Below are 15,008 nucleotides of genomic sequence, written 5' to 3' on the forward strand. Positions count from 1 at the left end.
TTTTTCATAATATATTCCATTAAGTTAACATCATATTTAAAGAAAGAGCATTTTCTGATTTCATTTTCAGCCTGATTTTGAGCAATTACAGTGTCATTGTTCCGCAGTAGAAAGGTTGAATTCATTTACTGTGTGGTTATGCTAGTTATGATTGATGCCTCTTCTTCAAATGATAAACCAATCACCCCAATGATGTAATGTCATTTTAAGAGTGCCATAATCACATTTCTCTCAAACTAGAAGCTCTGATGAGTTCTAATAAAGATTTATGGTAGATTAAAGGCCTTCATAATATCAACAATGGATTGCTCATTTGATGAGAGATTTGATTAGGCACTTTTTTTTATTTGGGGGTAAAAAGAATCCAAGTTTGCTAAATATAACAGGCCTGGCTTTGAAGAAAGGCATGGGCCATCACAAGTGGCAGTTCACCATACAAAACTCCAAAATGCATCACTATCTATGTTTCCAGGAGGTTCACTCTAAATGTAAAGGTTGAAGCCAGTAATGAGGAGATAGTCATGGATATAGCCAGTACTCCAGATTATCAAGGAATACTCTTGGCATGCTTTGACTGCAATATGCTAATAAACATGTGATAAGGGTCCAATTCAGAAGACAATATCAAAACTACTGGGTCAGGACAATTTATTCCTATAAATTTCTTTTCATGGGTCATGGGTACATAACCTCATAATACTGTCACCAGCAGAAGAAATTAAAGCAAGGTCTGATTCTTGCTGGACTTGTGATGATGCTAAAATTTACAAATTTCAGGCTCTGGTCATAAAATTCTACCAGGGAGATGACAGCATGATACCTGCTCTTTAGTTTTCATAAAGGTGCAGTGCATAAGAACGGGTGGAGACTTAGAGGATTCTCATGGTCATCTTGTTATATTCATGTGAAGTCACATAAGAAGGGGATTCTAGGAGAGGTCACCCCCAACTGCCCACTCTGTCTTATCACCACCAAACCTTGAGACTTGTCAAGACAACCAGTTCCATGTTCAAAGGACACAATTAAATTGCTAAATCATCTCAACAAGCAAGAAACAAATCTCAAGTCAACCATCAACCACAAAGATTCAGAGATTTGTTCACAAATCATCCTCAGGATAGTGACTAGAGCACTCTATAGAAATCAGAAACACAGGAGTAGAAATTCTCCTATTCCGTGATCTTTCTTGCACATCTCTGAGACCAGCATGTTCTCATGCCTGCAGTGGGCAGAGTGCACCCGTGAAAGAAGCACACACCATCTTCCAGGTCTCTGTTGAGTCTCTCCAATAAGAGAGACATTTCACCAATGTCCCCATATTATGGTGGTCAATGGACAGCCACACTCTACCTTCTTTAACTTTTGTATTGTCATTTGACCCTGGGGACCAGAGCCTTGGTCATGACCACATCCCGCAGCACCCATGGAGACAGCACAGTTTCCTTACCACTGCTGGAGGCTTGCTGGGGCCCCGAGCATGCTCTGAGCAGGTATGAATTGGGGGAGAACTCCTCATCAGGGTTGGTATCCATGATTTGGTGGGAAGTGTTGCTGTCTAGCAATGGCATCTGGCAGCTAACTGGTGGAGGATTATGGGAGCTAGGCAGCTGAGCAGATGGGAGGAGGCTAGACGAGGATGTAGGTGGAATGGGACGACCTGGGAAAGAGGACAGAGGGGTCAAAGGTCAGCATGAGTGGCATGAGAGCATCCAGAGCAAATTACATTGAAACCCATTCACAATGCAGCTATCCATCAAGAATGAACCAATTCATGAAAGGCTACCCACATCCCACCCCGACTTGCCCCCAATGGCTTGATGCTCCTATATATCCCCAAATTCACACTTCAGGTAGTGGCCTATTGCAGGAAAAAGAAAAAAAGGCATGCATGTAAATATGCTTCTACTTGGGTCAAACTGAGTCAGGCTGGAAAATATCTGCTTTTTTCTCCTGTTCCAACTACCTTGCTTATCTAGAGTCTGTGGTCCCTCTTTCCCATGGTTGTTGGGGTGTGCTAGATTTTCCATCTCTCTCTCTCTAGCTCTTTCTCTAACACACAGCACCAGAACTTCTGATCACCTTGTTCTGGTCTGAGGTGAGGTTTTTTTGTTTTTGTTTCTTTTGCTATCATATAGACAAAGCAAAAGAAATCCTTGCCAATGCAGACCAGAATGTTGCTATTCCAGGATCTGGTTCCTTACTTGCAATTCTAGTGAACCTCCATCAACATTGTTGAGGAGGCATGGACAATGGGAGACAGTTTAAGACAGAAATTGGTGACATCTCTTGCCTCATGGTGCCATAAATATGAAAGACAAGGGGATCCCTTCCAATGGTGGAAGGTATAGGGCTTCCAATGGAAGGCATCCATCTCCCTAAGGACTCGTTGGGCTCTCTCCTTTTTCCTTTACCTCTAGCCAATGTGACCATAATTCATGCTACTGCCAAGTGCTGCTCCAACATCTCCAGTTACATTTCTGGAGACATTGCTTGCCAATCTGCCATCACCCAGTTGTCCCCACTCCTCCTTCTTCTCCACATTCATCCTCCTTCACCTTTATGTAATTCACTCACTAGCTGCTCTACCCTGTGAATTTTATTCCTTCCACATGGGGCTTGTCACTTTCTGAAAGAGCCATAGGTTCATTTAATCTCTCAATATCTGGCTTATCAGCAAATAAACACATGCATATGGTAGACTGAAGTCAAATGAATGAGTCTGAGGGACAGGCATAGTGGAGGTGGGAATGAGAGTGTCGATTAGCACAATAATGAATGGGCCCATGTTTTTGCTATCTCTGTTATACAATTTGGGGAGGACAGAGTGGGAAGCATTCTAGAAAGATGAGAGCCTCTTCAGGCCATGGGGGACAGAATAACTGGCAGAAGGTGGGCAGTAATTAGGACTTGCCCTGGGGGTTAGAAAATTCTTACTGAACAGGATAGTAGCTGCCCACTTTTTCATAAGGCAGGAAGATCTCAGTAGCCAGATTCAGAGATGCTTATTGTCATGTGTAACTTCAGCTGGTCCCCTTTTACATGGTAAAGTCCTCATGACTCCTTGTTTTCTGGTTTGTTTATATGGCAAGTTAAAAAAAAAGCCTTGAGAAATGAGCAGCCCATAGTCTCTGACCTGAAGTTTTTTATGGGGGGAAGGACAAGGGGTGGAGAAAGCAAATTCCAGAATCAACTTTGAGTTTTAGCTTCAACGAGAAGTGACAACTGAGTCTGTGTTGGGACAGAAGACAAACACAAAAATGCGGGGCCGGGCAGTGGCGCTAGAGGTAAGGTGCCTACTTTGCCTGCACTAGCCTTGGACGGACCGCGGTTCCATCCCCCGCTGTCCCATATGGTCCCCCAAGCCAGGAGCAACTTCTGAGCGCTTAGCCAGGAGTAACCCCTGAGTGTTACCGGGTGTGGCCCAAAAACCAAAAAACAAACAAACAAACGAACAAAAAAAAGACCATGAAAATGTACATTGGAGGACTCTCAGAAGAAAGACAGACTAAGCCTCAGACCAAAAAAAAAAAAAAAAAAAAAAAAAAGTGGCAAGGGCATGTGGTGATTGAAAACGGACGAGAACTAAGCAGAAGCCCCAGGTCTCTTGCCCATTCTGTGTGTGGAAGTGGCAGGAGACAGGACAGACAATGCACTGAAAATTCAATTGTTGTGGCCCCTTCCCAGGCATACATTTCAAGACTTCCCCTTGAGACAGACCCTCCAGCTCCAGGAAAAAAGACCCCCAGGTTTTGTGGAAAGCAATCCACTCAAAACTGTTTGGGAGTGAGCAGGGCTGTGTGATTCCAGCCAGATGTGCTGTCAGAGGGAGATGGAATATGTCGAAGGAGCGAACACTGAGTCTATACTTTTTTTTTGCCTGAGATTCTGAACTTCTGTCAGGAGCTGGCATGTCAATACTGTCTCAAATGCTAGTGCCCCCAGGGGAATACATAGGTCCCTCATTCTCTGCCCATGAATAGGCAGGAACTCATTTCAATCACCAAGTCACTGGAGAAGATGGCCAGGATTAGTGCTTCTTTTATTTTATGTATTTGAGGTAGAACCTTTCAAGTTGTGCTTAAGGGGGTCTGGAGCTCACCCCAGTGGTACTTGGCCAATAGGGCAAGGCAGCTCAGACTACACATGGCATTGCTTCAGGAAAAGGAACCAAGTGGTGCCAGGGGACCTTGGGACCTCATACATGCCAGCCACATGCCCTAGCCCTTTGAGCACTCTCCCTTGTCCACTGCTTTGGTGTCAGAGATGAAAAAGAAGCTGAGAGGGGATAGAGCAGTATGATGTGCTTGGAGTCAGGGACTGGGAGTGTCTTTCCAAACCCAACCCTTTTCCTCTTTTCACTTTGCCATAACAACATGACCTAGAAGAAAGGGAGAAAAGGAAGAAAGGGGGAGGAGAGAGACTTTCAGAAATTCTTTTTTCTTCGTTTTAAACTTCCCACCTCCAAGGCACCCTCAAGAATTTTAAATGAGGGCCAGAGAGATAGCATGGAGGTTAAGGAGTTTGCCTAGCATGTAGAAGAAAGGTGGTTCAAATCCCAGCATCCCATATGGTCCCCTGAGCCTTCCAGGAGTGATTTCTGAGTAACCCCTGATCGCTGCCAGGTGTGACCCAAAAACCAAAAACCAAAAACCAAAAAAAAAAAAAAAAAAAAAAAAAAAGAATCTCACTTTGCATAACAATTTATTTCAGCTATTATCGCCAGAGTTCAAAGCCTTTCTTCTAATTTTGCTAGCTAGTTCAAAGCGGCTCCTCCACAGATCAGTTCTGCCCTGCCTTTTCCTAGGCCCCTAGATAGGGTGAGGGGAATGGGGAGAAGTGGAATAGGGGAGGCAGCGGTATGGTGTGGGGGCATTGGAGAGAATAGTGATGCCTCCCAGTTACACCACTTTGGAGGTGGGGTGGGGTGGGGGGGTGCTTGTGAATCAGTTGGCTTTCAAGTTTGCACCGTAGCAGGGTTTCTGTGAGTTTATGTGTGGAAGAACAAGGATGGCTGGGAGCCAATTTTCAAATTCTTTTGAGTGAGGAAGGTGGAACTGAAGTTCAAGTGCAATTTTCAGGAGCCTGAGATGATCGTTGCTGTGAAATCATTCTTTACATGAACTTTTTTAAAATTCTGGTCGGCATGAATTCATTTCTGAGCACGCGGAGAGAACAGCCTTTGAATTCTGTGTAGACACACAATCCGAGAGTGGTTTGGGACACAGTTAAAGCATGGAGGTGATCAGGGTAGAATGGCAATCTCATGACTGAATCCCACCCTCCAAATTTCCTTCCTGCAAGACTCCTTCAACTCTACTTACTGATTCTGACCCTTCAAGTGAAGTTTCATGAGATATTTCTCCCCCTGACACTTCCAATTCACAGCCACCATCTGAGCTCAACAGACTTCGTAATGAAGGGCAGATGATGGGGTTACTGTAGACAGACTCACTACACTGGCTCTAACAGAAGGTTAGAGGGCAGGTAGGTAGCCAGGAGCTGTGCACTAGTCCCAATTTTAAACTCACCCTACTTTTGGAGGGTCTGTCCTAATCAGCTTTCTTTTTCCTTAAACAACTCACAACTACAGCAGAATGGGTAAATCAATGGGTTGAAAAATTAAGAAGACATACGCAACAACAAACATAGCTCCTTTAAACTCATAGGGTCTTGAATATATGGATGTGCATATTTGTGTCTTCCAACCCAATAAGAAAATCAAAATTGAGCCAATGGTCCATGGGTATGGCCTTCCCATTACTGAAAAGGAAGAAGCACAAATTCAATTATGCTGCTGCTTTATGCTTCCAGGTGAAAATAATTTTGTGATCATTTTGACTGGGGATATTTCTTTAAAGATTATTTTTAAAGATCACTATAGTTTGGAGTTATAATAATATTAACTCAGGTTTAAGGTACCGATAAGCAAAATGATGTCATTAACAAAAATGCATTATTTTTCTTCATTATGGTTTAGTTTAGGTAATTACAATAGTATTAAAGCTTGGGACATCAATATGCAAAATTACTACACCCCACTATGAACATTTGATTATTTCTTTTTATTTTTCCTATCTTTTGTTTGTTTGGGGGCCACACCCAGCTCAGGGGTTACTCCTGGCTCTGCACTCAGGAATCACTCCAGGCAATGTTCGGGGAACCATGTAAATTGCTGGGAGCAAACCTGTGTCAGCCAGAGGTATAGCAAGCACCTATCACTCTACTATCTCTCTGGCCTCTTCCCTTTCTCTTTTTGGGCCACACCTAGATGTGCTTAAGGCTTACCCTAGCAGAGTTCAGAAGACCTAAGGGCTTTCATGGGGTCCTGAGTGGATCATGTGCAAGGCCAATTAATAAATTTTATTTAGTTTCTCTCCAATATTGATTATTTTTCTTCATTGTGTTTTAGGTGGTTAGCATTATTTTATTAATTATATTTTTATTTATATTTATTATTTATATTTTTCAAATAATGTTGTTAGAATAGTACTAAATTTTAGGGTATCACTGTGCAAAAACTATTATATCCCACATAAAACTTTCATTAGTAATTTCCTTCATTATAGTTCAGATAGTTAGCATAGTGTTCAAGTTTTGGGTATCAATATGCAAAACTACTACACCACCCCCCAACCAAAGTGCCCAGAAGTCTCCACTACTGTGTCTAAATTGTTTTCACCCTGCTTTTTCTCCCCTCATCCCTGATTTGGTAATTAGTCTTTATTCAATTGTTAAAAGGTTTGGCACTTTCAGTACTGCCTACTCTCTTTCCATTGATAAAATTTGGGACATGAGGAAATTTTGAGCTTGATGAAGCTAATACTGCTCCATTACTCTAAGGTAGCTATTTCTTTATTTTTTATTTAAATAACTTTATTACATACTTGATTGTGTGTGGGTTTCAGTCATGTAAAGAACACCACCCATCACCAGTGCAACATTCCCATCACCAATGTCCCAAATCTCCCTCCTCCCCACCCAACTCCCGCCTGTAGCTATTTCAAAGGGTGAGCTCGCAGGGGTCTCAAACTCGGTGGCCCATGGGTCGGGTCGTTTGCAGCCCTCCGTACAACATTTTGTGGCCCTGCCCTAGAGGAATCTTCTTTGTTTTGTTTTGTTTTAATTGTTTGGGTCACACCTCCCAATGTTCAAGGCTTACTACTGACTTCACACTCAAGGATCACCCCGACTTTGCCTCCTGTGGCCGCCAGGTAAATTGAGTTTGAGACCCTAAAATAATAGTGTTGGGTGGTGGTGGGGAAACAGACTGGAGGAAGAAATGATGGATCAAGAAAGGGGGTAAAGGTTGTAGATCCTCTGCTCTGATTTGTATACCAAGCTTCAATCTTTGTTATCCACATCCACACAGAGATCAGCTCCTACAACCTTAGGCCAACATCTCATGGTGGGCCAGAGAGATAGCATGGAGGTAAGGCATGTGCCTTTCACGCAGAAGGATGATGGTTCGAATCCCGGCATCCCATATGGTCCCCCATGCCTGCCAGGAGCAATTTCTGAGCGTGGAGCCAGGAGTGACCCCTGAGCACTGTGGGTGTGACCCAAAACAAAAAACAAAACAAAACAAAACAAAAACCAACAACAACAAAATCCCATGGCAATTATGCCCTGTCCTCCCCTTACAGCACCATTTGCTTTTTTCCTCTTCATTAATTGATTTGGATTCAGATTTAGTTCTCCTACTCAAGATTAAAAGCTACCATAGCATCTCTATACCCATGGCAGTAAATCTCCTCCATGAAATTGCTGCTCTACCCAATTGTTTTATATATTCACTAATTTATGACAGAGGGAAGGTTGCACATCAATTCCCCAAATTTACTAAAAACAACTGGTTCCTATTTCATTCATAAGATTAATAGCAAGCAATTATTAAAATATTCTGTGGAGACAGTACATAATAATTGATCTAGGTATCAGGATATTTTGGGGTGCAAAGATACATGTTAGGGGAAGGGAAACAAAATAAAAGCAGGAAAAGTTAGTCCAAAATACTAATTTTATGAGTTCATCAATGAATTATAGATGAAGATTTTGTCTTGTGTTAAGAAATAAGCTAAATATTTTGCATACATATTTTCTCTTAATATTGTCAACTTTTTTTAAAACTAGTAAAACATTATTGTCACCTTTAATATATGTGAAAAGAACTGAAGCTCAGAGTGTTCTAACTTTCACTTCACCCTTTTAAGTAGAAGATTTGACTGTGATTTGAACCCAGGCAGCCTGACTCTCAAAGCTTTGTTGGGCTGGTTTGTCCTATTATTTTCCATAAGAACGGGAGCAACTGCTATGCTATATTCATTGTCCTTGTTAAAAATACATGCCATAGAGTTGGTCTAACAGAGGATGTAAATAAGTCAGGCTGAAACTAGGATTCTCCTGGAAAGAGTCAAGAGCTACAGTGTCTACCCACATAGGAAAGAAAGATGTGCAGGAAGAAAAGAGTAATCCTTGAGTTTAAAACAGGAAATTCTCCATGGCTCAGTTAGTTCAAGCCTTTATGGAGTTACTTTGGCCTGGCTATGTCAAAATAGGAAAGCCATGATTTTATTCAGGGGAAGAGAGTATCTCATAGCAGAATCAATAGGAATGGAAGCAGGAGTGAAAGATAAAGGGAGAGGCATTCCTGACAGGATCCATAGAGCACCTTAATTCAACCTGACCTGAAGCTACATTGCCACAAAACTTTTGTATCTATGAACCAATAATTCTCTACCTTACCCTGCTTTTCAAAAGTATCAGAATTGAACCCAGCAATTCATACAGGTAAGTCATATAGTTTGCTACTGAGCTCCTCCCTCCCAACTCCCCTTCCTTCCTTTTTAAAATTTTTTAAGGCACTGTGAGCTGATTTTTATCCTGGTTTGGTTTTTAAACCAAAACCTCTATGTCTAACAAGGAGTCTCTAAAATGTGGCAAGAAGATAACTTGGCCAATACCTAATGTTACTGAATAAAGGTTCCAGAGTCCAGAAGCAGTTCTCAGCATCATCGAGTGTGATCCCTCCAAAACAATGGTAGGGAGAGTAATGAAATAACAGGAATTCTCTACATCTTTAATATTTGCCTTTTCATCTTTATGAGATGAAATGCAGGGACTTGGGACAATGCTGCAATGGGAGGGCCCAATGCCACTTCACCTGCAGTTTCTCTACAGGTAACCGGGCTTTAAATACCTCAAATACTTTTGGACCAGACATTCCTGTTCCCTGATGCACGCAGCTTAATCTCATGTCCTGGTTACTCTGAGACACGAGAGATATTTTAGCTGTGAGTACTTGTCTAAGTCACACCCAGACGCCTGCGTTCTATTACCATGAGGTTGGAGACACGGAGGAGCGAAGATTCTAATTAATTTCAGTTCATGCTACTGCCTGTGGCTAGAAGTCACCATTCTGGACACCATTGATGCAGATTATGACTCAAGCTTCTAAAGCAACAGAGCACCCAAAGTCCTGAGCTTTCCCATCCCTATGACAGCCAATTTAGTCCTGCGTGGACACACATTTGCTCGATCAGTACCTCTTTTCCCAGCACTCTTGACACTCTTTACTGCTACAAAAGATAGTTCAAATTTTTGCAGAGATTATCTCCCAAGGAGCTGTGCCCTCCTTATACTCACCACATTGGAGCAATGAGCCTAGGGGAATCCTCCCATCCCTCACTGCTGTGAAAGGTGTCACTTTCTCCTGCTGTTTTGAGCCCAAGTATCACCTTCTAGAGAAAGCTTTTCAGATAATCTTGCCCAATGGTGTGCAGAACCTTCTTCTACCATTATACATGGTGATATGTTGGCTTATTTATCTGTCTACGTGCCTGACTCATTTGTGAGCCTGTGGGTGATGGGACAGAACATGTGGAAGATACATCTTGGAGTCCTGGCAACCCACTGAGAATTTGGACACAATAAATACCAGTGTGTTGACTGATGATAACAATTCACTCCACAAACATTTACTGGGTGTAGCAAATGCACATTGGCATCAATTCTGCAGCTGGATGCTAGGACTGTTGGTCTTGGCCCTTTTCAACGCATATTTTTCTATTCACTGATTTTGATTTTATTTTTACTAGAAGTGTTTTTTGCATTAAAATATGACATAGGTCTCAAATATGTATGGTTGGAAATCAAAGAATGTGTCCTCTTTGTCCTGATTTATGACTACCCTTCCCCAGCCATTACCTCTTCCTTTTTTCCTTTGAGTTTGATTTGAAATGTGATGTTTATCCTTTAATCAGGTGTCTAGACTCTTGTATCATGATTTCATTGAATATTTGAATGCAGGAAAAGGGGTCTGTGATAACTGGAGGGAGAAGGGCTCAGAGGTTTATGAGGAATCTGTATTAGGGACCAAAGCAGAAGGGATTGTTTTTGGGACTGCTATGGCTGTGTTAGGAGACTTATCCACTGACTTCTGAATGTGCCCTTTAAGTATGCAAGTTCTTAATACCAGGGTGCCACTTGGAGGCTGTGTCTCAGAATTATTCAGGAACTAGAGATGAAAGTGTTAAACCATGTGGGTAAAATGGTCCTTTTTTTGGCACTATCTCATGATAGCCACATGCATAAAAGACATTCTGGATTTTTTTCCCTTGGCTATTTTGAACTTGTGCAATACTTTTAAAATAACTTATTTGGGGCTCAGGGCAAAAAGTAATGTGAGTAGGGTATTTACCTTGCATTCAACTGATCTAGGTTGATCCCTGCCATGAGCTTGCCAGGAGTAAGCCTGGAAGTAAGCTAGGAGTAAGCTCTGAACACTTCCAGGTATGTCTCCCCACAGAGAACTTATTTAGGGGACTAATAGAGATCTACATAAACTGTGTGCCTAAGCCCAAACATAATTTTCAATGCATTTCTTGGACCATGTCTTCCTTACCATGAAGGAATGTGTAGCTTCTACATTTTTCGTGTCCCTTCTAGATTTATGGGACATGGAAGTAACCACATCAACCCTGGCTAAGATTTAAGCTCTCAGGTTGTAGCAGGTATTATTTACAATCCCTTTACATGAATCATAATGTCTCATCTCACAACAGCACTTTGGGGTAAGTGAGATCATTTCCATTTCAAAGTGGAGAGCACTATAGCACAAAGGTGGTAAAGTTGACTGGGAAGAAGGATCTGAGCCAAGGCATCTGGCTTTCAAGCTTAGCACACACAAGACATGCCTATGGGATTTAATTAACCTTTGTAATGACCAAATGCTGATCCCTAATGTGACGTGTGCCTGGCATGGCAAACAGACTGAAGTTCATGTCTTCATTCTGCCTCTGGCTTTGGTGACTGTTGGTGACTGTTGGCAAGCTCTCCAATCTTCCTGACTCTGCTGTTTGATAGCATTGATTATTGTCAGTATTAAATGAGACATTTATAGAAATGTTCTAATGTAAATGGTAAGCACTATTAGCATCTGTAAGAAGAATAAGGGAGAGATGTCTGATTCCTCTTCTAAGACATTCTGATGATTAAACAACATACTGCAAATGGCAAAGAGATCTACAAATGATAATTGTTTTCATTCTCATTATTGGAAGAGTTTTCAAAGGCTTTGTCTACAAAGCCCAAACAGTTCTCTACTGTACACCAGTGTTTTGCTGTGTGCTTTAGTAATGACAAACTAAAACCAGGGCCTTTAGGCAGCAGATGTTTAATTTATTTTATTTCTCTGCTGCCCACACTCATGATTTCCTACCTAGTCCCCCCAATATGGTCATTGACAAGGGGCAAGGAGTCATATCTTGGAAGTCAACCACCAGTTACAAATAGAAAGGCTAAAATAACTCCCCCTTAAAAGATGAAACTGGGGGGTGGGTAAACACTAAATAATCCTTTATTATTTTAATTTTTCTATTTTTTTATTAGTTTTTATCTAGATTTTGTCAATTTCTTTGTTTTGGGGTAGATATTGAAGTAGTTGTACATTTTTTAAATTATATATTTACTTTTTCTTTCTTCTTTTTTCTTCTTCCTCTTTGCCCCTTGTCATATTTCCTACCTCAAGACCATGGCAACTATGTGGTGCATATTTTTATTGCTGCAGTGCTCACTGGATATCTTACTTGATTCCTCTTTTTGAACTGTTGTGGTCTATCACCTTCTTCTTTTCCCCTTCGTCCCTCAAACCAAGAATGAGAACCTCTAGAATGACTGCTCATAGTCGGCGTAGTTGATTTTTACCCCATTATATTACATTTCTCTTCCTCAAACAAAACCACATAACTTGAACTTTCTAGTCCCGCCTCCCAATGAGAGGGGGCAGTAATGGAGGCACCAAGACCAAACAGTTATAAGACCACTAAGTAATAAACTAGACACAGAAGGGACCACGCATTCTAGCAGCCCCTGGTGGGGAGAGTGGAGGATATGGGAGGCAGGATGGGAGCGGTTGTGGGAGGACAATTTGGTGGTGGGAATTCCCCTGATTCAATGTAAATATGTACCTGGAATATTACTGTGAACGATATGTAAGCCACTATAATTAAAATAACAATTATATTTTAAAAAATGATGAAACTAGGGCCTGGAGAGATAGCACAGCGGCGTTTGCCTTGCAAGCAGCCGATCCAGGACCAAAGGTGCTTGGTTCGAATCCCGGTGTCCCATATGGTCCCCCGTGCCTGCCAGGAGCTATTTCTGAGCAGGCAGCCAGGAGTAATCCCTGAGCACCGCCGGGTGTGGCCCAAAAACAAACAAAAAAAAAAAGATGAAACTAGAGTAGAAAATGTAGATGAGACTGGTCTGAGGTTCAGATTATTAGCTGTTTTTGATTTTCTATTATTTTCCTCGGAACATTTCTTTTTCTTTCTTTTAATTTTTTAAATTTTGGGACCATGCCAGCAATGCTGTGCTCAGGAACCATATGGGAAACTGGGGATTGAACTCAGGTCAGTTGTATACAGACAAGTATTTTGCATGCTCTTCCCACTCCCCCACCCCCAGAACATTCTTTCCAAAGTCATTGCCTTGTACAAAAAAATTCCCTACCAATAGGGCAATTAGAAACAGTGTGGAATTAGGAGACCAGGATTCTTTAGGGAGTTACCTTGATTCTAGCTGGATATATGACTTTAAAATAACTGCTTGCCTGCACTCAGTAAAAGCAAAAACATCACCTGGAACTCTAAAGAAGTGTGATGCTAAATGTTAACTACAATATAATACATATCCTGTGGAAAGATATATATTGACTAATAATTCCATAGTGTCCACAAGATCACTTTTCAGTCTGTAATTTCTCTAATCCTTCCAATAGTTACTCTCTGGGAGGTATTATCATTCCCATTTTACAGAGGAGAAAACTGAGGCTTATGGAAATGGAGGAACTTGACTAAAGTCACACAAAACTAATATTTGAGATTGATTTTCCAATTAAGTATTGGTGCTATGGTGCAGAGGTGTCACAGAGAGTCACTGTTATGTGAGAAGGAAGAAAGAAGAAAGAAAAAGAAGAAAGAAAGAAAGAAAGAAAGAAAGAAAGAAAGAAAGAAAGAAAGGAAGGAAGGAAGGAAGGAAGGAAGGAAGGAAGGAAGGAAGGAAGGAAGGAAGGAAGGAAGGAAGGAAGGAAGGAAGGAAGGAAGGAAGGAAGGAAGGAAGGAAAAAAGAGAAAAAGAAAGAAAGAAGAAAGGAAGGAAGAAAGGAAGAGAGAAAGAAAGAAAGAGAAAAGAAAGGAAGGACAAAAAAGAAAAAGAAAGAAGATGGGGCCGGGCGGTGGCGCTGGAGGTAAGGTGCCTGCCTTACCTGCGCTAGCCTAGGAGACGGACCGCGGTTCGATCCCCCGGCGTCCCATATGGTCCCCCAAGCCAGGAGCGACTTCTGAGCGCATAGCCAGGAGTAACCCCTGAGCGTCACCGGGTGTGGCCCAAAAACCAAAAAAAAAAAAAAAAGAAAAAGAAAGAAGAAAGAAGGAAGGAAGAAAGGAAGAGAGAAAAAGAAAGAAAGAAAGAAGAAAGAAAGAAAGAAAGAAAGAAAGAAAGAAAGAAAGAAGAAAGAAAGAAAGAAAGAAAGAAAGAAAGAAAGAAAGAAAGAAAGAAAGAAAGAAAGAAAGAAAGAAAGAAAGAAAGAAAGAAAGAAAGAAAGAAAGAAAGAAAGAAAGAAAGAAAGAAAGAAAGAAAGGAACTCCAAGTAGAATAAGCTGGAAAGGCAGATAATGGAATGATCTGTAAAGAGCTTTTATCTTCAGCTCTAACACCCCACTAATTCCAAATACTATTTTGCCCACAGCCTAAACATGAGATCAAGAATTGGGACATAAGCAAAATGTGGATTAAATATTTATATTACTGTATATACCTCTCTATTAAAAACCATAGTCAACATTATATTTAATGAAAGAAGTATGAAAACTTTTCTTCAAATATCAGACACAAGACAAGGATGTACACACTCAGTGATATTTAACATATAGTTACAAGTATTAGCCATCGCAATAAGACAAGAGAAACTAATGTAAGAGATTCAAATGGGTAAAAGAAATTAAATTATCACTGTTCACAGATGAAGTTAGATTTTACATAGAAAACCCTAAAGATGCCACTAAAAGAATTAATACATTTTATAATAATGCATACATTATTATACATACAATCAATGGACAGAAAACTGATGTATTCTTATATGTAAAGCACAATATAAGAGAAGAGGAAACATTCACATATACCATCAAGCCCCCAAAATTCTGTTATCTAGAAATTATCCTACCAAAGGAAATGAAAGATTTACTTAGTAAAAATTTAAAATATCACTGAAATACATAAAAAGACACAAGGAAATGTAAATATATCTCTTATTCATGGACTGGAAGATCACTACCATTAAAATTCTGACCCTTTGTGCATATTTTAAGCATGAAAGAATGCAAAGTTCTAAATTTTTTATGGAACTCTGACCTCTCCCTCTCAGAATAGCCCAAAGAATTCTGTCTGCAATATCTGATTTTAACTTATACTAAACATTTATAAATTAAAACTGGTATTGAAATTGAAATA

At 40.8% G+C, this 15,008-nt stretch overlaps 1 protein-coding gene across 1 annotated transcript in view; it reads right to left on the reverse strand.

Annotated features, from left to right (window-relative positions):
- The window catches only part of TENM2 (teneurin transmembrane protein 2), a 1,185,834-nt gene that overhangs the window by 347,894 nt on the left and 822,932 nt on the right, over positions 1–15,008 (reverse strand). The window contains exon 5 of the mRNA XM_049774568.1: positions 1,448–1,657. Within this exon, the coding sequence (XP_049630525.1) occupies positions 1,448–1,657 (210 nt within the window). The remainder of the gene's footprint in view (positions 1–1,447; positions 1,658–15,008) is intronic.

The sequence above is a fragment of the Suncus etruscus genome, chromosome 6 (assembly GCF_024139225.1).
Source record: "Suncus etruscus isolate mSunEtr1 chromosome 6, mSunEtr1.pri.cur, whole genome shotgun sequence".
Lineage (NCBI taxonomy): Eukaryota > Metazoa > Chordata > Mammalia > Eulipotyphla > Soricidae > Suncus > Suncus etruscus.